The sequence below is a fragment of the Aotus nancymaae genome, unplaced genomic scaffold, assembly GCF_030222135.1.
Source record: "Aotus nancymaae isolate 86718 unplaced genomic scaffold, 86718_ANA_hifiasm-v0.15.2.pri h1tg000004l, whole genome shotgun sequence".
NCBI lineage: Eukaryota > Metazoa > Chordata > Mammalia > Primates > Aotidae > Aotus > Aotus nancymaae.
The window spans coordinates 39,845,310-39,868,910 of NW_026988415.1; the positions used below are offsets into that span (position 1 = coordinate 39,845,310).

At 39.6% G+C, this 23,601-nt stretch overlaps 1 protein-coding gene across 4 annotated transcripts in view; it reads right to left on the reverse strand.

Moving 5' to 3' along the window:
- The window catches only part of MID2 (midline 2), a 94,953-nt gene that overhangs the window by 47,431 nt on the left and 23,921 nt on the right, over positions 1–23,601 (reverse strand). For all 4 annotated transcript variants that reach the window (XM_064361888.1, XM_012451693.2, XM_012451694.2 and 1 more), the window contains exon 3: positions 20,429–20,524. In XM_064361888.1, coding sequence (XP_064217958.1) covers positions 20,429–20,524 — 96 coding nt within the window. The remainder of the gene's footprint in view (positions 1–20,428; positions 20,525–23,601) is intronic.

Here is a 23,601-nt window from a genome sequence, read left to right on the forward strand (position 1 = left end):
TCCTGGAATGACATTATGTTACTTTTGAATCAAACCGTAACACTGAGAAGCAGGCCACTCTGCAGCTGACAGAGGGATTTGGGGATAAGCTTAGTATCGCATATCATGCCAGGGAAGGGTCAAACTTTATCAGACTGGAAGAGAAGTAGTACCACTGGATGTCCCTAAATGGGATCCCAATATTGAAATGGGAGAGTGGAAGAGGAGACACTTTCAGGTGCGCATAATGGAGGGCTTACGTAGGACCAGAAGTAAGCCTCTCAGTTAAACCAAGCTACTCATGATAGACCAGGGATTTGATGAGAATCCTACTGCCTTCCTGGAGAGGCTAAGAGGGGCCTTGGTAAAGCACACTGCTCTATCTGCCAGTTCTGCCCAGGGACAACTAATCCTAAAGGAAAAATTTGTCACTCAGGAAATTCCTGATATTAGGAGGAAACTGTAGAAACAGGTCCTGGGACCAGATATTACTTTAGTAAATCTCCCAAAAGTGGCCACCTTGGTCTTTTGTAATAGAGATGGGAAGGCCCAGGAGAGAGAGAAAAATCCAGGAAAGGGGCAGAGGCTTTAATGGCCACCATGCGAGCCCACAAACCCCAGAATTCCTGAGGTGCACCTGTTAACTGCCATAGATCTAGTATACAAGGGCATTTTACAAAGGATTGCCAAGGGCTGGCCATGGTGGCTCATGCCTATAATCCTAGCACTTTGGGATGCCAAGGCAGGTGGATCTCGAGGTCAAGAAATCAAGACCATCCTGGCCAACATGGTGAAACCCTGTCTCTACTAAAAAAAAAAAAGTACAAAAATTAGCTGGATGTGGTGGCACGTACCTGTAGTTCAAGCTACTTGGGAGCCTGAGGCAGGAGAATTGCTTGAACCTATGAGGTGGAGGTTGCAGTGAGCCAAGATCACACCACTGCACTCTAGCCTGGTGACAGAGCGAGACTCTGTCTCAAAAAAAAAAAAAAGGATTGCTAAGGCAGCATGAGAAAGCCACCTCAACCTTGTCCAATCTGCAGTGGGGACCACTGGAAGGCAGACTGTCCCCAGGGAAGCTGGTCACCAGGTCCAGAGCTAATCTCCCAAATGGTCCAGCAGAACTGATGGGTTCCTGGGCTCTTCTCCCCAGCTCCAGACCACCATTACCATCCAGGAGCCCCGGGTTATTCTGGAAATCAAAGGGAGTAAAGTGAACTTCCTTTTGGACACTGGGTTTGGTCTCTCGGTACTCATCTCCAATCCAGGCCCCCTCTCCTCTCTTAGCACGAATGTGAGGGGTGTCTCAGAAAGGCCCTTAATCCAGTATTTTTTCCAACCCCTTAGTTGTAGTTGAGGAGACCTCTTATTCACCTGTGCCTCTCTAATTTTGAATGCCCAACTCCTCTGTTGGACAGGTATATTCTGGATGATATGGGGACCACCATCCTGATGGCCCCCAGACAAACTCTTTGTCTCCCCCTAGTGAAGACTGATATTAACCCAGATGTTTGGCCAATTCAAGGGAAAACTGGCCAAGCCACAACCATCATACTGGTCCAGGTACCTCAAGGATCCCACCTCTTTTCCTAACCAGAAACAAAATCCGTTGAAACCAGAAGTTAGGAAAGGAGTAGAAGCCATCATTGATAACTTAACGTTGCAGGGCCTCCTTAAACCCTACAACAGCCCTTGTAATACCCCAATATTGGGAGTACAAAAATCCAATGGGGAATGGAGACTAGTTCAGGACCTCCACCTCATTAATAAAGCTGTGGTTCCATTACATCCAGTGGTTTCCAATCTGTATACCCTACTGCCTCAAATACCTGAGGGAACTAAATGGTTCACAGTCCTGGACCTAAAGGATGCCTTCTTCGCATCCTGTTACACCTGACTCCCAGTATTTGTTTGCATTTGAGGATCCCTCTAACCAAACTGCCCAGTTAACCTGGACAGTGTTACCTCAGGGATTCTGGGACAGTCCCCACTTGTTTGGGCAGGCATTGTCAAGAGACCTCTCCGAGTTTCTTTATCCTCAGGTTAAAGTTTTACAATATATAGATGACATTCTCCTCTGCACTCCAACTGAGGAAACCTCTCAGGAGGGCAGTAAGGCTCTTCTTAATTTTCTGGCTAATAGAGGATATAGGGTTTCAAAATCTAAATCTCAGCTCTGTCAGACTTCAGTGAAGTACCTTGGCCTGATCTTGTCAGAGGGGACCAGGGCATTGGGCAAAGAAAGGATTAAATCCATCTCCTCCTTTCCCCTCCCCAAAACCCTCAAGCAACTGAGGGGATTCTTAGTCATTACAGGATTCTGCAGACTATGGATAACTGGGTATGGTGAAATAGTTTGTCCCTTATATCACCCAATAAAGGAGACTCATGCAGCTAAAACTCTCTAATTTGGGAAATAGAGACTAGAAAATCCTCTGACCAACTAAAACAAACCTTGCCTTAGGCACCAGCCCTTAGTCTCCACATAGGAAAGACATTTAATCTTTGTGTGTCAGAAACAAAGAGAATGGCCCTAGGAGTTCTAACACAAGCTCAGACCAGACCAGCAGCCTGTAGGCTACCTAAGTAAGAAGCTTGATTTGGTAGCCAAAGTATGGCCAGCCTGCCTCCAGGCAAATGCAGCGTAGCCTTGCTGGTATCAGAGGCTACTAAGTTAACCATGGGAAATAATGGCCCCTCGTTCAAGGAAGCTGTCACCCAGAGGGTCTCAAAGGCACTAGGCATACAGTACCATCTTCATTGTGCTTAGAGACCACAGTCCTCAGGAAAGGTAGAAAAGACAAATGCTATTAAAAAAAGGCACCTCAGGAAACTGTCTCAGGAGACTCGTTGCCCCTGGACTACCCTTCTCCCCATAGCCCTACTATGTGTTAGAAACACGCCTTCAAAGCTAGGTTTGAGTCTCTTTGAAATGATGTATGGATGGCCTTTTCTCACCAATGATTTCTTGCTAGACCAAAAAACCTCTGACTTGATTAAACATATAACTTCTTTGGCCCATTTTCAAAAGGAACTGACACAATTTGAAGGCCAATCCCATGAATATAGGGCCACCTCTATTCAACCCAGGGGACCTGGTACTGGTAATGGTACTTCCTTCCCTTTCTCCCTCTACAAACACAGATTGATAGGAATTGTACTTCTTTTTATTCCTATCGCACTGAAAGTCACTGGAATAGATCCTTGGATTCACTATACCTGAGTAAAGGCCTGGAAAGCTGACAGAGTTACCTGTATCAACCCAGAAGAGCACCCAAAGTACCAATGTGAAGAGATTGGGGACCTCAAGCTAAAAATCACAAAAGATAAGTGTTAATAATTAATCTTCTATGGATAGCCTCTTTATAGTCTTGCCTATGCTTGTTGTTTTTTACCTTCATTCTGTTCTATACCATGGGGTATAATGTTGTTTTCAGAATGATTAGTATATTTCACTTATTTCTGTAATCTTTGGCATTAGATTCTCTCCTTTTAACTCCTCTTTGTATAATACATATATTTGATCTATGCATACTTAACCTTGTAAAACAAAACTTGTTTCTTCTTGCCTAGAGGCCATCAAACTCCAAACAATCAGGCAACCAGAGCCTCAGACAATGGCTCTCTTTTGCCAGGAACCCTTAGGTAGACCTCAGGGAGGAATCTGACTGTTGTTCTCCGTATACCCACACTCCCTGTCAGCAGGAAGTAGCTAAAACCAGTCATCTTCCATATTCTAACAGCAGTTAGATGTGTCTCTTCAGAGGAGGGAAATGACAGGGACAGGAGGCAGGGAAATTTGGGCAGAAGAGGGCAGGTCGCTGGCGAGGGTCTCACCCTTAAGCCTAGAACCGCAGCCCAAAGTGAGAATATGTATTACTGTTTTCCCGCTTGAATGCTGCCTTTTCCAAAACCACCCATGGCCTGCCCTGTTCCTCATCCTGTGCCCATAAAAACCCCAGGCTTCACCGGCAGAGAGAAGAGGAGAAGCAGTTGGACATTGGAGACTATGATTGGAAGTTGGAGAGAAGCAGCTTGACTTCAGAGGGTCGGCTTGATGGTGTTGCTTCAAAGAGGAGTCTGGGCAGGGACAGCCAGACTCCAGGGGAAGACAGTCTTCCACTGTGTTCCCTTTTCAGCTCCCCTTCCCGCTGAGAGCCACTTTCATTGGCAATAAAATTCCCCACATTTATCATCTCCAATTTGTTCATGTGACCTCATTCCTCCTGGATGTCGAACAAGAACTCAAGTGTGAATTCAAAAGGCTGTCACCCTGACCTTCCACTGAGCTGTTAACACTTAAGCCATCCATGGACAGCAAAGGTAAAAAAGCACAGACTGTAACACTCTTTCTGGGACTTCAGGGGACATGGGCACCCCCCTAGGTTCTGCTGTGGGGGAGAATGGGCTTTTGCTTCTGTCAGCACCCAAAAGCACTTGCCCAAGCTCTTTCACCTGCTCACCTGTGCTCCCCACCTCCTGCAAGGGGTGGAACACAGTGGGACCAAGCAAGTGGAGTCTGCCCCTGTCGGCACTGAAGCGGCTAATTCTAACACCCATGCACTCCATTTCCTGCCAGCAAAGGGGTCAGGGAAATTTTCTGCTTCAATACACCTAAATAACCTTGTAATCAAAGAGGAAAATGAAACTAAAGTTGTTAATTTTATAGAAAATAATGGAAGATCACACACTAAATACCAAAATAGATGGGATACAGTTAAAGCTCTACTCAGGAAAATATATAAAAATGGAAAATACATGAATTCACTCAGTTTGAGAAACTAGAAAAGGACGATAAAATAAAAGTAAAGAGAAGGAGGAAATTCACTTTTAAAAAGCTCAAATTAATAAAATCAAATCGAAATTACCTTACAAGGGATAATTAATTAAAATCAAAAGCTGCTTCTTTGAAATTACATATTAAGGAAAAAGGGAGAAAATAAATCAAAAATACAATACTAACATGGAAAAGCAGATGCACTTATAGATAATAGTATGCTGGTAATCATTTAACAATTGGCTCTCAAAAAACAGCCACAATTTGTAGTGCTTGCTGATTTCCATGGTGTGAAAACTTACACCTTAGTGCATTTTAAGCTACCAATATATAGACACTAAACCAAAATATGGGGGGAAAATGCACACAATTGGCAAGCCAGCACCAGCACACCATTGGATAGATACTAATTATAAGGGAATATCATATGCAATGTATAACACATGATTTTAAAATCTATTAAATGCTTTTACCCAAGAAGAAGTAACAAGACCTCAAGAGTCTAATAACTTTAGACCAGAGTGGAAGGGTGATTAACGAGCTGTAATTTTTTTAAGGGTCCAAGTCCAGATGGTTTTAGAGCTGAGTTCCGTAAACTTAAACTATTGAAGACCACAGAGAAAGACAAAAAGATCTCAAATGCATTTATTAAATCTAGTATAATTCCACAATATCAGAAATCTAAAAATGATATCAGAAATAAGGCCATAGATTGATTTCGGTTCTGAATATATAGAGAAAAATTCTTAATAAAAGCAGCAGAGCAACAAAGAATAAAATATCATAACCAAACACTATTTATTCCAAAAATAAAACAATGATTCAAGATTAGAGATAATATTAACATATAGGGCTATATTAATATATTCTAAAAAGGATTTTTAACAAAATCAGCAGCCAGTCCAAGTGAAAATTCTAAATAAAAGACAGCACTCAAATATAATAAAAACAAATAGCAAACTTCATAGTAAATGGTGAAATGCGAAGGCCCTTTCCAGTAACATTATGAACAAGGCAAGCATGTCTGATATCATCACAGTGTTTTAAATATTTAAGAACATGAAAAAATTGGTATAAATATTGGTAAAGGAAATATAGGTGCCTTAGATAAACCTGATACTCTAGTTTTTTAAAATATAAGATTGCCAATATGGTAAGATTATTATATACAAGAAAATGCATAAAATCAAAAGCTTTTCTCCATATGCTTTTAAAAATGGAAACCAAAAAGTAGCCCATTCACAACACACACAAGACTACGAAGTACTTAGGAATCAACTTAACAACAACAACAACAAGAAAGTACTGTATCTATTTGAAGAAAACGATTAAATATTAAAGGGATGGTCCCAAAAATAAAACCTGAAAAAATGCCAAGATATACCATCATTCTGGATGGGAAGACATATCATAGAAATGTCTTTCTTCCAAAAATTAGTACACAACTGTAATTTAGTGATATTCATAATCCAAATTGAGTATATTTTGTAACTACACAAAATTATTTTACGGCTCATATGGAGACACAAATCTGTAAGCATATGGAGAAACAAATATCTAAGAATACTTAAGAAATATCAGATATTACCAAAAAGTCAGTATAATCAGAATAGTAAGGTATTGGCATAAGAATGGAAAATTAAATCAATGAAACAGAATAGTGTCTAGAATAGATGCAAGTACATATGGAAATCCAATATATGGCAATGGTAGCATATCGACTCAACAGGAAAAGGACTGTTCTTTTAATAAATGGGCTTAGCATAATGTTATCTATCTGGAAGGAAACACAACTACATGCCCTAAAATACATTTCACAATCTCATATTCTAAAATAAATTCCAGGTACATTAAAGACTTAAAATATAAAAAATAAAACCACTGAAAATATGAAGTTTCTTATTAATTCTGTGCGTCTCCTAACAGCTCTCTCTACATCTCTATAGCAGACATCTCTACCGTCCTCAAAGCTTCAACCCTACCACGTCTTTTCTCATTCATAGTAAAATCGTAGCAAATGATTTTACTTCTTTCTTCACAGAGAAAATAAAACTTATCCCAGGGAATTCTTTCAAATTCTCACAAAAACAATAAAAAAACAATCATCTTTCCTTTCTCCTATTATGAAGAGGTGATAGCTCTCTCTGGAAAGTTTATCAGTCCTCTGCTGGAGGCTTTGCATTCCATCCTTTTCTGCTTTCTTGGGGCCCTCATTTGATCAATCTTCTTCCCTATCCTTCACTCAACCTCTCTTCTGGTTCCACTCCTTCCCATTGACATTTAAAGATATTTAAGTCTTTCATATCATTATTTAAAAGATCATCTCTTAACTTCTTCTGAAAATACTTTCTTCTTTCGACTTCCATGACACAGATTTTCCTAATTTTCCTTCTGATTATTCCAACTCCTTTGGCTGTCCCTTACATGTCAGTATTCTGAGAGTTCTAGCACACTGACTTAGGTGACCTCATCCATTTCTAAGGCTTCAATCACTATCTATGTGCCAGTACCTTGCTTAACTTTTTTAATTTTAAGAGCTTTATTGATATATAATTTCCGTGCCAAAAAATTCACCCATTTAAGTGGACAATTCAATAATTTTGGTACATTTACAGAATTTTGTAACCATTACCACAATCCAATTTTAGAACAATTCTGTCACCTCAAAAAGATCCCCGTTTGCCTTAGTTATATTTATCTCTATCCTAAGTCTCTCTCCTGAAATTTAGAACTATATATCTAACTGCTTACTGGACATTTAATTTGCATTAACTACAGGCACTACGAACTCAGTGTTAACAAAACTGATCTCATCTATTTCCCACATCCTGTTCCATTAAATCTGATTCTTCTCGAATGTTCCCTAAATGAATGAAGGGTATCACTGGCTCCTCAGAAACCCAGGGCTTTATTCTTAACTTCTCTTTCTTATTCCCCACATCCAATTAATCATCACATCCCATATATAGATAGATAGATAGATAGATAGATAAATATAATTCAAATCTATCCCTTTCTGTCATCTTCTCTTATAATTCACTAGATCTGTCCACCAAAATATCTTCCCTGAATTAATATATCCATCCAACAAATACACATTGAATGCCTACTATGTGCCAAGCACGGTGCTACTACGGTCCCCTAATTGGTCCCCCTGTCTCCAATCATTTATTTTCCCAATGTGTTCTTAACCCAGCAGAGGGGCAGTATAATATTTTAAAAAACACACTACACCCATACTTAAAATGGCCTCATACTAAATTTCAGTTGGCTTCCTTTTGACCTTAGGATAAATTCCAAACTTCTTAGCATGGCTTTTAAGGTCTTTTGCAATCAGGTCCCTCCATGCCTCTCTAGTCTCATCTATACACTCCCCTTGGATAAATTACTTAGCTATCTGAGTTTCCTCATCTGAAAAAGAGGCATGATAATAGTGCCTATCTCAGAGGTAGCTGAGAGGATTAAATGAGATAATACATGTAAAGCACCTGGCATGATACCTGGAGCATATTAAGTGTTAATAATCAGTAGATATTAATGATGGTAATGATGTTAGCCTTCTTCTTCAATCTCCCTCTCTCCTGAACTACTACAGGACTTACAGTTATTGTCACACAGTTTAGTGCTAAATTATTTTATATTGCTTGGCATTGCTTCATACTGTTATTTCTGCTTTCCCAACTAGACTATAAAGTCCTTGAAGACAAGGATAGTGACTTACACACCTGCTACTATATTCCTCTGTATCACATAACACTATGTTAAACCCACAGTGGAGCTTAATACATTTTTATAAAGGTCCACAGAGTAAAAAGTGACAGAGGTTTTATAAGAGTGCTTTTTTTAAAAGACAATAAATAAAAAACACCAAACCCTTAGGAACACAATTCGCTTTCAACTTCTGAGCTAATGATGTGTCACTGGGTTAGCATGGGGTTTGGCAGTACTCACTGTAGGTCAGTGTTGCATTTTTTTTTTCAGATGGTTTGCTGCCAATATCCTGTTTTTGACAGAAATGGAGTGCAAAAGCATGAAGGTGTTTAATTTTACTCTCTGGCATGCAGACTATATGCAATTTGCCTATTCATCTGTGATATCAGATTTTTACTTCTTAAATATAAGTGTTCTCTCTGAGCTACCAATATAATATAAATTCCATTTCATTCTAAAGCCAATGGAATCCTCCTGAAATGGTTTTAATTTCTTGGCTGTTGAGTGGGTGGCAATTGGAATCCCAGAATAGCCCCAGGATGCTAGAAGATTCAAAGCTCTTCAGATGCTAGAACACACCACAAATTTGGCAGGAATTTCATTGTATGTGCACTATAGAGTAAACTGGCATTTGTGATTGTTTCTCCTTCCTTTTCACATATCATTGTTATCCTTCCCTGCCTAGGTTGCTCACCCTCTTCTCTAATCCTCCTCATGTACTGGGCTTGCCCCTGCACCTGAGATTTTTCTAATAAGACATCTTTGGATATTCGTAAACCTGCTGTTCTATGCCAGTGCAAAACTACCCACATATAGATTGGGGTGGGGGAGCTCAGGGTAGAACTGTGTAGTTCCATGTGACTAGCGTTGGTACAACACATTTTTAGCTAGAGTTTTATTGGTTTAGAAATTATTCCAAAGCCAATAATTGTTTTGTGCCTTTGATGTTACTAAGCAGAAGTTGGAACAGGCTTGGGATATAGAGAAGAGGAGGAAAACCTTCTCTCAACAGAAGAGTCAATGTTTCTAATCAGAGAAAACAAAAGGCAACATCCTCCAGTTGTGCCCAGTTTCTCCCCTCATATGGGGAAAACATCAAAGGACTGAAAAGAACCTTTTGAGGGGGGCAAAAAACAGGTCAAAGCAATCCTCATGATCCAGTTTAAACACTAATTCTGTCACTGGCATATATCCTTTTTTCCACATATATCCTCTTTACACATACAACTCCCTCCCCACACACACATAAGAGATGAACAGCAGGCACAGCCATCTATGAAATAGATAGACAGATGCATAGCATGTGCAGAGGCATTATGATGCATGCTCTGGAGGGATTATCATCACAAAGAAAGGCTTGCCCAAATACTGCTCTCGTATCACACCACATCATTCCCACGTGGACACACGCTCACATAATGCTGGTTATCTGTCCTTACCCAGACCATAAGCACAATAATCAGCGACTTGCAAAACATTGCACATGGAGCCATGGGTTGTTAGTTTTGCCCGTCATTTTTAATACAGCATAGTCATTAAGAGCATAGAACTGAGTAAAATTGGATGCAAACTCTTAACTTGCCACCTATGACTTTATACAAATAAGTTACCCCTCTGTGCCTCAGTTTCCCCATATGCAAAATGAGAATGAGAATCATATGTACTTCATTGGATTCTTTTGTGAATTAAATGAGCTGATGTACTTAAAGCTCTTAGGAGTAATTAAGAGTTCTTAGAACTGGCTGAGATAGTGTAAACTTGGATTCAAGATTTGTATTAGGTGAGAGGAGAGGTAGTGGGAATAGACAGAGGTACTGGATTCTCTTTCTGTCTTGAGGTAGTAAATAGCTGATTTCCTGGCTGTATATTTACTTCTGAGTAATAATTCCATCAAAAGACACCATTAATGGTAGCAATGCCTTCACTCTTTTTTGAGGAAATCTATATATTTGAAGTCTTTGTGGTTTTATGTTTGTTATTTATAGCCTGGTTTAAATATGGGAACGTAAGGTATACTTTTGAGAATACATCTTTACTGTCAAACTCTTTGTAACTGTTCAGAAAACCTGTGTCTCATGAAGACTACTTTTACCCCGAAACATGGTCATTCACAGCCCTAGAATGAGGACCTATCCCGGAAGTCTCAGCAAGGAAATATGAGTCCCAGCATAAATGCTATGGCTGAGGACAATGTTGATACCTGAAGCTGCCCATCTTATTTTCACCCCTCTTTGGCACAAAAATAATCTGAGCAAGTAAATGCCGAATTGTGGGCACTACCGATTTCTCCTGCCAACTCTAGGCAACTCTCCCTCATCTGTGCCCCATGAAGAGCTGTCAGAATATGGAGAGCTGCTCTGGGCTATCAAAGGTAGGCCAATGGCAGGAGTACATAAGAGGCTTACCATGGTTTCAGGAATGCCAGGTCCCAAAATAGACTGTATGTTTTTCTAGAGCCAGAGCTATTTAGTGGAAAAAAACAAAGGGTTTTCTGGAGCTGTCTCCTACCTGTCGGAGCACAAAAGAATCAGTGGCAAGTAAACCAACAACTTCTCCACTAGACTGCACAGTGCAATGGAAAGAACAAAGACTTTGGAGTCAGAGAAATGTAGAACTGCATCCCAGCTTATTTATGTGTGACCTTGAGTAAGGCATCTAGTATCTCTGGCCTTCAAGTTCCTCAGTTGCAAAATGGGAATATTAACCAGCTGTATCACATGGTTGTCATAAACACAAAGTGAGATTAGAAATGATGTCTCCAGCACAGCGCCAGGAAAAAATTATTCAAATAAGATTTTTTTCCTCCCAATCCTTGCTTACCATACCACACAGCTGGACTCCTCTAGACAGGCAGAAATAGTAAAGACATCTCAATGGCTGTGTGCCTATCGGTTGTGGTGATGGTTGTTTGGTTTCAAGTTCAGGGTTTTTAAAAATTTGTTTGGTTTTGGTTGGGTTGATGGAAGGAGAGATTAGAGGTAGAAGTGGAACTGGAAACATTTAAAGGTATAGGATAAGCTTGATAGGGCTTTAGCTGAATTATTAGCATTCCATTAACTTTCCAAGAGCACATTGGAAATGGGGAACTTGGGTGGATTGTAAAAATAGTGGAACAAACAAGAGGGGCCAAAATTAATCAAGTGTTCTGGTCATTTAGTGAGTAACCAGGAATTTGAACACAGAAATGGGAACTAGAGGAGGAAAACAGCAGGTGGGAAATGGGACTGTGAGTTTCAGTGTGCGAAAGGAAAAGTGCAAAAGTGGGATGAAAGTGCATTCCTATGTGAACTGTTTCGGTTATGAAGATGTGACCAAACCTGAAAGCTTACCTGCCCTATAGATGTGAGGGAGGAGGGAGAGGAAAATAATGTTAATCCTAATTTTATCATTAAACCCTGTCATATGTTCATACCCTCCAAACAGTTCAACTGTAACATTTCATGACCTCAAAAATGTTACTTTACTGACATATATGAAAAATGATCACAAAGTATTTTTGAGAAAGGATTGAATGCATTAGGTGTCTGAAAAATTATACAGCACTTTCTTTTCCAGTATAAACATAGGCTATGTCCACACATAGGACTACACAGGTAACTTATGTTTCTTATCTATATTAAATGTCAATTGTTATATACTTAATATTATTGAATGCATAAATGGCATAAATGAATAGACTGACTGGATCACTGCATTTATTTTCCATTTTTCTTGGAAACAATTTTCTCTACCTATAATTCCACAGTGATTTCAAACTACATATTTTATTCTCACAAGACACTAGTAATCCAAATCTTTCTCAGGAGCTCTTAAGTCTGCTCTCCTTACTCTTCCATCCATCACAAAAGTGTTCACAGAACATTTTTGCTAATAAAAATCTTAAATCACAAATACAAAAATCTTATAGAACTCTCTCTCTTTTTAAAACTACTAGAGATGAAAGCATGTGACCCTCCTTAAAACTTTTCTTTTGCCTTTGTTTAAAGGCAGTAATCCAGAAGAATTTGGGCAGGAATATGGGCAAATTTACTTAAGGATCAACACAAAGAATCTTTTGGATATTCTTGCAGAAGGGCAGTGAATATTTCCTTACTAAATAAAATTTGTTTAAATTAGTAACTACAAACTGGCAGCTTAGTAAGCACAATAACCCTTTTTAGTCTATCACTTTTGCAGAGTTCCTGGTGGGCTATGTAGAGTCACATGGCTGAAATACCCAACATTTTTGCTGCTGCAATTTCATTACCACTCTCTCTGCAAAAAAAGTTCTAGTTAATATATGTAAAATTTGAAATTGGTTATGAGTATTTGGGAATGATTGTTCTCCCTACTCTCAGAGATAAGTGATAAAAAGCTTTGGAAGTCCTGAGGTCAGAGCTAGGAATCTCTGGCAAAATGTGTAGTGTCCAAAATTACTGCTAGTAGTAGTAAATTACCATTAGTAATTACTAGCAGTAATTTACTACCGGCCACTGTTCCTGCTATTACTCCTCATCTTCCTCTTTCTCGTTCTCTCCCTCCTCCTCCTCATCCTGCTACTATGACTAGTACTACCACCACCACCCTTTATTGAGCTTTGACTATATATGCCAGGTACAGTAGCAGGTACTTTACATGTATTGCCTTTCCCTTCAAGGTATTATTAGTTCAAGTTTTATAGATGGTGAAACTGAGGCTCAGAAAAATTATGTGTTCAAGGCTGCACAGCTAACATGACTCCTGTCTGTCCAACTCCAAAGCTGTCATAGCACACTGCCTCCCAGGACCTACATACCATTTTTGGGAGAGGCAAGTTGTAGAAACTGAGGCTACAGTGTCCTGAGTTGGAGACAAAGCTGGACACCAAGTCAGGAAGGGAAGTGAAGCATTTGTGGATGAAGGCAGTGGATCTACTGATTCCTATTGTTAACTCACCAGTAGCAGAATAATACACAACCAGAGCATTTATGAGTCTGACTTTTCTGCCCTTTGAAACGATAATAACTACCACCCTATTTCTTGCTTCACCTTCGTGATCAAACTTCTTGCAATCTGCATTTCCTTCTCTCTCTCTCTCTCTCTCTCTCGTGTGTGTGTGTGTGTGTGTGTGTGTGTGTGACTGAGTTTTACTCTTGTCACCCAAGCTGGAGTGCAATGGCACAATCTTGGCTCACTGCAACCTCCATCTCCTGACTTAGCTGCCCGAGTAGCTGGGATTACAGGTGTCTACCACCATGCCTGGCTAATTTTTGTATTTTTGGTAGAAAAGGAGTTTCACCATGTTGGCCAGGCTGGTCTAGAACTCCTGACCCAAGATGATCCACCCGCCTCGGCCTCCCAAAGTGCTGGAATTACAGGCATGGGCCACCACACCCAGACTTGCATTTCCTTATAATTTACTTTCTCCTTGACCTCTTTCAGTTTATGTTCCATCTTCATACTTGCATAGAACCTTCTCCCTCAAAGATCACTAATGAAATCTTCTTCTATGTCTCTGCTCCAATGGACTCATCAAATCTTCCACATTTTGAAGGCCTTTCCTTCCTCTGATATTTTGATCCTCTGTTTTTGTTGGTTTTCCTCATTTCTTGACTGCTCTTTCTGTTTCTCCTTTGCTCTCCTTCAGAATTCACATCCCTGTCTCACACCCCCATTTCCTCACTACAAGTCATCCTCACAACGGGTCCAGGAACCACCAGTGATGAACAAGAGACATCCAAGTGGTATGTACCTTGGTCTTTCAAAATGAAGTGTTATGGAGCGGTCAGGGGCACAGGCTTGGAGCTAAAGTGCCTGTATTCAAATCCCCACTCTCTTATCTACCAGTGGCATGACCTTGGCAAAACACTTAAATATTTCTTTATCTCTGTTTATCTGTAAAGTAGGAGTATTAACAGTGTCTATCTCACAGAGCTGTTGTGAGGATCAAATGAGTTAACACATATTAGGCACTCAGCTGGAACAGAGGAAATCCTCAGTAAGGGTTACTTATTATTGTAGTCTTTAAGATAATAATGTCTAAACCTTAGATTTTTTTCCACAAATGAATAATTTACTTTTGATATTTAATTTTCAAAATGCACAGCATTCTTCAGTAATCTCATCAAAAGCACCACAGTCTTTCTATTTATTTTTGGAAAGTCAGTTGGTTATTGTATTGTGAGTGACAAACAATTGGGCTGGAGATCTGTCCCAGGCCCTCTTTTCAATCTATACGTTCTCCATGGCTTTACGTGCTATGAGGCTGCTAATGACTTCCAAGTATATCCCTTTCCCAGATCTCTCTCTTGACCTCTAAATCCAGCTATCCAGCTTTCTACTGGACATTTCCTACCTGCCTTTCTGACCCAGAGCACAATAAACCTTGCAGGTCTAAAAAGAACTCCTTTTATATTTCCTAACCTAGTTAAAGGCCATAGACCCATTTGGTCACCTAAACCAGAACCCTGTGGATTATCATAGTATTTCTTCTCCCTCACTCTTTCACCCATTAACTGATCACCAATTAATACTGATCTACCTCCTAGAAATGTTTTGAAATTATCCCGTCTTCCCTAATCCTACCACCATTGTCTCAAGCTGAGCCTTCATCTCTCCTTAGATCAGTAAAAGTCTAACCGGTTTCTTTGCCCTCACTTTTTACCCTGGACCCTTGACATTTGCTCCACACTCCAGCCATAACAATCCTTCTTAAATGTAGATTTTATTCAGTTATTCACCTGCTTAAAATCATTTCATGGCTCCCCAGACTTCTCAAGTTAGAGTGGAAACACCTATACATGGTCTACACGGCTCTTCATTATCTGGGCCCAAGCTACTTACTTCTCCATACTTACCTCTCGCAATCTCATGTCTTACATTCTGGCCAAACCAAACTTCTGATGGTTCCCTGAATGTCTCCATGCTAATCACCCTTCTGTGTTCTCGCATGTGGTCCCCTTCACTCCCTTATCTCATTTTTACTGGCAAAATTCTACTCTTATTTCAAGATAACTCAATTTTTATTTCCATTCTGCAGCCTTTCCTAAGTTTCTCAGGCAGGCCTAAGTGTTTCTTCCTCCATGCTAACTTGTCATCATGCATTTACATTCATTAAAGTAATTATCACTTCGCATTCTATTTGCCATTTTACCTGTCAGGTTTGCAGCCAGTCTGTGTGTTCCTTGAAGGCAGGTGCCATATCATATCCTACTTATCTCTATACACCCAGTCCTTACGGCACCATTTTCCCCATAAAATGTGCTGATTTACATGTCCACTAATACCTCTGCTTTCTGTCTCTCCAGAGGGAGTAGCTTTCTTTTCTCCTTCAACATGTGGCTAAAATGAATTTTCTCCATTAAATTTTCCAACTATACTAATTTCACTGACTGCTCCTTAAAGAGGGCTCCACCAACAAATATATTTGTGCTTTAATGATATAGATTCCATTCCTTCTATTAGCTCAACCACTTTAAAATATTTAAGGATCTACTGAAATCACCAAAATAAATTTATTTTAAAATATTTATATTTTATGCTTGGAGAAGCAGCCAGACATCTATTACATAGACTCCAAGATTCTTGCTCTTCCCAAACCAAATGTCCTTCCAATAAGCAATAGGAGCAGAAAGAAGAGAATACCAACCCATCTGAAGTTTGAACTCTAAAGAGAAAGACTTTAAGAAGTGAATGAAGCTAAGACCTAGTAGCAAGACAGAAAGCTGAAGTTCCCCAAACTAAGGGAAACCTCTCCCTCACTTCCAACTCATCTCCTTTCTTTCTTCTTTCTCCTAATGCTAAAGAGCAGTGCCATTCAGCTCTTTAAAAGGATTGAGAAGAGCCAGAAGGAAATCAACTTGCCCATGAAGCTTCTAGGATGGATTAACCCATTGTATCACAGCAGTTCTGGAAAGAAAAAAAAAGTGGCACACAAAATATCCAGGAAAGTGCTTTAATTTGGTCAGTGGCCTAAAAGCTAAGAATAAGACAAAATAAGTAAAATTGAAAGGGCTATACTACATTCATTTGTACTTTCTGTACAGCATTCTGCTTTATAAATACTCTTTCTCACTACATACTGTGTTTTCCCCAGCTACACCAAAAGTTCCTGGAGGTCATCAACCACATATATTTCTTTTGTAGCCCCCAAATTGCCCAGCACACTGAGTACACAGTGTATGCTCAATAAATGCTGTTGACCAACTGATTACTAAGTATTTAACTATATTTGCCCCTCATTATGTTTTAGAATGCCTATTATTCACAGAACCATGGAGTATTGGAAGCGGAAAGGAAGTATTCATCTGTTGGTATACATTTTCCCTTGGCTATGCATTATACAGAGGTTTCCTTTAGAAATGTAAACAAAGGATGCCTGATGAGCTAGGACAAAGAACTATATATAGAGATCAAGTGGCTATAGTAGCAAGGTCAAAGCATACCCTTCCTTAATTAGATTAAATGGAGTCTTAGAGCTGCCTCTACCTCCTTCCCATGCTCTCCAGCCCCAACAGAAAACATTTTCCGACTACTCATCTACTGAATTCTGAAATCTTCAGCAGCAACTATAACAAACTGCATTATGATAGACGTTGGCTAACAAATCTGTGGTGATCTTAATCTCTGTTTCTGTTATAATAGGAAGACTGCAGCTTTGTTTACTTTCTGAGGAGAATAGAGAACAGGGAGAAAGAACCACAATAGGGAAACTGTATTTATGGGCCCTTTATGAAAAGTCAATCTATGACAAAAACATTTGCAGACAATAAAGAAGGGGAACAGGTTTGACAGGAAAATACCCTATTCCAGTTTTCTCAGAAGTGCCTTAGCTGGTATCCTCCGCCCCTGCCCAGTGTGAAATGCCTGGTATACGCTGAGAATATAGTCATTCCCTATATATGAATCTGGATTACATAAAATGAAAAAATTCCAAATCACTCATCAGTATCTGGCTCTCATGACAGAGTATTCTACCACATATTTTGTTTTATACAGTATTTATAAGCATTTATGAAGTCTCAAGTCCCTTTATTAACTCGATTTCTAATCCTGAGGCTTGCCCTGAAGGCTTCTGGAGACACAGGCTCTGTGTTGAATGAGGATAATAAGTAACCTGGATTCACCTTATTATTAAGAGGAAGCTGGCCTGGTGCCGAGGCTCACACCTGTCATCCTAGCACTTTGGGAGGCCAAGGGACGTGGACTGCCTGAGCTCAGGAGTTCGAGACCAGCCTGGGGAACACGATGAAAACCTGTCTCTACTAAAATACAAAAAATTAGCCAGGCATGGTGGCATGCGCCCATAATCCCAGCTACTTGGGAGGCTGAAACAGGAGAATCTTTTGAACCTGGGAGGCGGAGGTTGCAGTGAGCCAAGATCGTGCCACTGCACTCCAGCCTGGGCAACAGAGCGAGACTCCATCTCAAAAAAAAAGAGGAAGTTAAGGGCACATCCCTAACCTTTTAGAATGGATGACATCACAGAAGACAGAAATGGTCTTCCATAAATCATCCTGTAGGGTCCCTGTCGTCAAACACAGAATCCTAAACTCAATAGACTATGAAGTTAAATCTCAAAACACATTCTCACTCTCAACAGTATCTCACTATTCTTTCCCAGTTCTCAATTAATGTTTTTAATCAATTGTCTGTATTTCTTGCACAGGTGTATCCATATTAGGGTAGATTTTTTTAATATGTAAGCCCTTAGAGGGTAGACACTGTGCCTATGCTGTTTTCTTTGTACCTGATACAATGTCAGACATAAAAAAGGATTAGTAAAAGTTGACCTTTTGTGTAGCCAGGGCCAACAGTGGCCTACATGATGGGGTTTAACAAGCATCCATAAAAGAACGTTTCTTGAATATCTACTTTATGGGGTACTCTTTCCTCTTACTGCATTTACATGTGGCAGCACTAGTGTCACCTCGTTAAGACTCAGGAAAGAATAACAACTTCAGGAAGGCACTGTTAAAACACAGCCTGTTACCTAAAAAGCCAAAGTGAGGCCTTCCCTATTAACACAATGATGGATTGTTTTATGAGACTTGCCACTTTAAAAAAAGAGTAGGGCCCTGAACATAAAGGTTTGATTGGCAGGATGGGCTGGGAAAGGTTAGAATAGGCTATGTTTGGGTGAGGCTGGCCAGGGTGATAAGCTCTTCAGAGTGGGAAGATGAGTCCTTAGAGAGATCCTAAAGTGAATAAGCAATGAAAATAAACTGCTTACTTTGCATTTTCACTACAACTTGTTCCGTACTTATCAGTCTTTTTCATGAGAATGAGGAAGGTGATTATAATTTCTAACCACATTTTATTCACTATTAGCTGTTACTCTACCTTCAATCATGCAAATTCTAAATCAAGGGATCTCTTATCTTGTCTTCTGCTTACAATGCTCCCTTGTCCCTTTGCCAGTGTGGATTTCTTATACTGTAATCTAACAGCATAATGAGAAACTTTGACACAGTGGAACATAGAGGATTTCGATTAGCTAAAAGCCACTTTGAAATACTTTATATTTTGTTCCTCCCTTCTTGGAAAGAATGAGCCAGGAGAGAAAAAGAACAGACTAAAAAGTAGACATTTACAGCATCACGACCCGTGATATCTAGAAAGGAGTCAAAGGTCATGTCATCAGTTCAACTCCTCATTTTATAGGTAAGAACACTGAAATTGAGAGGCTAAATGACTTACATTCATAACACCAGTTCATGGAAGAGCCAAGTCTAGAACACAATTTTCCAAATCACACTCTAGTGTTCTTTCTTTTCATTCTTTATGCTTCTTCCCTAATTCCCCACTTCATTTTATAGTCTCACATCTGAGTTTAACCAATACTCTATGGACCTTACATACAGCACCACTCTCTTCTACAAATGGAGTGCCCAACAGGGATTAAATTTCTATGTTATGATCATCATACAAGTACATTCTACTTGAAGAAACTCAATATTTTATGAATCCAAATGATTAGGGGTCAGAAGGTTACTCATACAACAAGAGGATTCTTTGCCTTACAAGAAGATTCTCCACAGTCTCTTAAACAGGAATCCATAGACTGGATTAAGAGATGAGATCTTAATAAAATTGAAATAAACTTGAACTGTTACATTTATCTGTCATGCAAGTAAGATTAGAACCAGACTATCAGGCTCTAAATAGAATTAGAAACATTTTTATCCAGCCACTGCCCATGAGGAATCCTGTAATATTTTACTCAACCCTGTTTACACTTGAAGCCCTACCATCAGCTCTTCAACAAAATCAACACAAAACAAAATGGTATAAGTTTCATGCTCTTGAGAAAGAGAAATAACATCTTTATTATATTATGTCCACTTGAGGTCAACTCCTCTTCTATGCTCTGCTCTAAGATTTGATGTAGATGACAATTGATTTAAACCTCACAATTAGACAGCACTTTATAATTTACAACTTTAAGATAGATATGATTTGTTGATGACAAGAATAAGTGGAAAGGTAATGAGTGAGGACAAGGTGGGGTGCATGGTATAGATAGGACCATGGGGAGGGGATGAAGATGGGAGGGGCTAAAAAGAGAAGAAGCGGTCCTGATAATATTGTTACAGAAACAACATTGTGCTGAATGAATCTCACCCTATCCCCAAAGTCCCAGGATTCCCAATTTCCCTATGACACCCCAGTAATCTCTTTAAGGAGTGATAATGTCCAGTTTGATGACGGATGAAGCACACTTCATGTCTGATTCTCATACTGCCTGCTGTTTGGAAAGGAGAATAGGTTGACCCTTGAACTATTATCCCCCTAATCCATCACCACCATCTGTCTATTCTTTTTAAACCATAGGTTTCTGATACTTTTTTTGGAACAAGCATCCTAAAGGAATGAGACTTTCTAGAACTGCCATTCAATCCTTCATTCCAAATGACTGGGCTACACTCTGACAAAACTGAAGTCCCCCCAAAGGGTCACCCAGTCCAGGTCCTCTGAAAAATCACAAATATTTCTGTTACGTACCTCAACTTGCTGGCATATCTGTATTAGTTTGGCCATTTGATTTTCTAGTTCACTGTTGCGCTTAACCAGGTTGGTGAGGTTCATCTCCAGAGTTTGCTGTCATCGCAGAGAGTATGAATCCAGAGGGAAACAGAGAAGAGGGGAAAAAAGAACAGTGAGCTTGAGAACCAATGTCATGTGAAAATCAGTTAGTCAGTAGACAAATATTTCAGAGATTCATTTGGCATCTGCCAAAGGCCAACCACTAATCTAGGTACAAATTAAAATGCTGCACATTTGCTAATTATTGGGGAAAATATGACCTTCATGACTTTGTGGATGTAGGAATTTATTGACATTAAAGAAACCTAATGTCTTAGATAGTATCTTTAACTTTTCAAAGTATTTTATAGGCAATATCTCATTTTGCCCTCATAGTAATCCCATGGCATATGAAGAACAGATATTATTATTTATTTTATAGATGAGTAGACTAAGAAAACTATTACACTTGTTCCTCAACTTATGATGCAGTTACGTCCCAGAGAGGGCATTTTTAATGGAAGAAATTTTCAACTTATGATGGGCTTATCCAGATGTAACCCCAACATAAGTCGAGAAGCATACCGAACACATAGCACTTTCACACTACTGTAAAGTTGAAAAATCTAAGTAGAACTATGGTAAGTCAGGGACCACCTGTAATTATTGAATTATTGCCACACACTATGCCAGGAAATTTCACATATACTATTTACAAACCATAACAATCCCACAAAGTAGAAGATGTCAGTATTTTACAAACAGGAGTACCAAGTTTCAAAGTGGAGTTAAAGTATTTTGCACAGTCATATTACTAGCATATGCAAAGCTAGGCCTGGTACCCAGCTATCCAGCCCTCAGTCACAGTTTTGCCCCAGTATTCCATGATTTTTTTTTGTTTTTGCTTATAGTATTTTATATTTATCAGTAGGATCCTTCAGGAAAAAATAGTATTTTGAGTGTGGAATTCATCAAAATCTAGCATTGTATCTCACAGCTTTCCTTCTTTGCTACCGAGGCTTCACCCACAAGAGGGGCAAGGTTTCAAAATGCAAAGCCTGACTCTATCAAGAGGACATCAGTCAGGCACAGTAATTCATGCCTGTAATCCCAGCACTTTGGGAGGCTGAGGCGGGCAGATTGCTTGAACCCCGGAGGCAGAGGTTGCAGTGAGCCAAGATCGTGCGATTGCACTCCAGCCTAGGCAAAAAGAGTGAAACTCCTTCTCAAAAAAACAAGTAGAAAGAAATAAAATGTATGGCATGTTCAGGGAACAGTAGTTTTGTTAGGCTAGAACAGAGGGTAGAAAGACAGTAGTAGGGGACGCAGTTGGAAATGGAGACCAAAGTCTTTTTATAAAGGTCTTAAGTACCTAAATGAGAGAAGTTTGTACTTTTTTTTTTTTTTTTATGGATCACTGAGAGCTTACCAAAGGCTGTTAAACAAGGTGATGGCATAATCAGGGCTGCATTTAGGAGATTAACCTAGCAGCAATACGTGGGGCAGATCGAAATAGGAAAGCCCAGGGGGCGGGGACACTGGTTAGAAGAAGGCTGCAATATTCAAGCCCGTAGGGCCAAACTGAGGATAATTGAAAGAAACGTGCTTCAAAAAAGGATTTGTCACTGTCAAACATGCGGAGAATGCAAGAAATATGACGATTGATAAAAGGCATGTGGATTTGGTAATTAGAGGTCACAGATGACCTTTTGAAAAGGTGTTTCCGTAGGGTTTTGGAAGCATATGTGAAATCATGAGGTTAGAGTATGGGGTAGTGACAAAGTGGAGGCCGTAAGTCTAGACTCCTCTTCAAAAGTTTGGCCATAAGGAGAATATAATAGCACTGTAGTGTGATGAAAGGGTCTAGCTTGAGTTAGACAGTGGGAATTGGTAGTGAACCCAGCTGATGATTTCCTGTAGCAGTGACCCAAATTCCTATCAATGGAAATTCCATGTGTCATAAATGAATATATTGATATATTAGGCAAATATAATGTAGATTGATGAACACTGAGCAAATACAATATCAGAAATTTGCATTTCCAACTGTAATGCATTTCCATTCAAACATGGGATTCCATGGGGAGAACGTTTTTAACAAGTACCTGCAACCGCTGCAACACTGGTCACGAAACTGATATCTCATAAATAATTCACAGTACAGAGCAGGACTAAAATCCTTGCTATGTGTTTCTCTTTTGTGGCCCTGAACTGAGACTCGCGGCTTCTATAAAGCCACTGAAAACAAAAATTAGGACTGAACACATAATTTGGGGTCTGGTTAGACTATGGGCCTTGTGTTACTATCACAAAATTATGGCAAATGGTTACTTTGCTCTGGCCCCCTAGCAATTTGCAGAATGCCAGCACATTTTAACAACACAGAGTTAGAACTGACAAGATGACTCTAATTTCAACCTTACTTCATTAATATGAAAATGCTTTGAAAAATAAATCTTTGGCTAATGAAAACACCATCTGTTGATGGCTTTTTGCCACTGTTTTCTTACATTATGAGACATAATTTGAGGAAAATACCGAACATTTACTTACTCATTTCCTATTCATTTACGAGGAATTAAAGCCTCCTCTCAAATTGAAATTGATTCTCAATAATGAACATATGCAAAGGGAAGCAGAGAATTGAAGTGATTATGCAGTCTAAGGAAGTCACTCTTTCCGTATCATGCCTAGCACTGACGAATCATTTAGAACAAAAAATTCTGGGTCACTCTAGGTTTGAATTATTTGATTGATTTGGCCAAGTAATTATCTTGTCTGTACTCTGGCTGAGTAAACAAAGAGGGTGTGTGTGTGTGTGTGTGTGTGTGTGTGTGTGTGTGTGTAAAATCTCTTTATATTAAAGTAAACATGTCTCTTCGTTGTTGTTCAGTTTTGAAAAATTGGTTTGTTTTGCTCTTCTCTTGTACAATGTAGTTAATGACTGGGCCAGGTTCCCTATGTTCAAGCCAGTTAGTGCAACTTTCTCAGGACAGTTGAACCGTGACAGCTAGAGAGCCAAAGAGGCAGGGGAGATTGGAATGGAGATATCTGCTGGTAGGAAACAGGACAGGAGGTTGGCAGCCAGGGGGCAGGATGAAGCTCCCATTTCCTGCTGCAGGAGGTTACCTCTGGGTCCTTGTGTGCTTCCC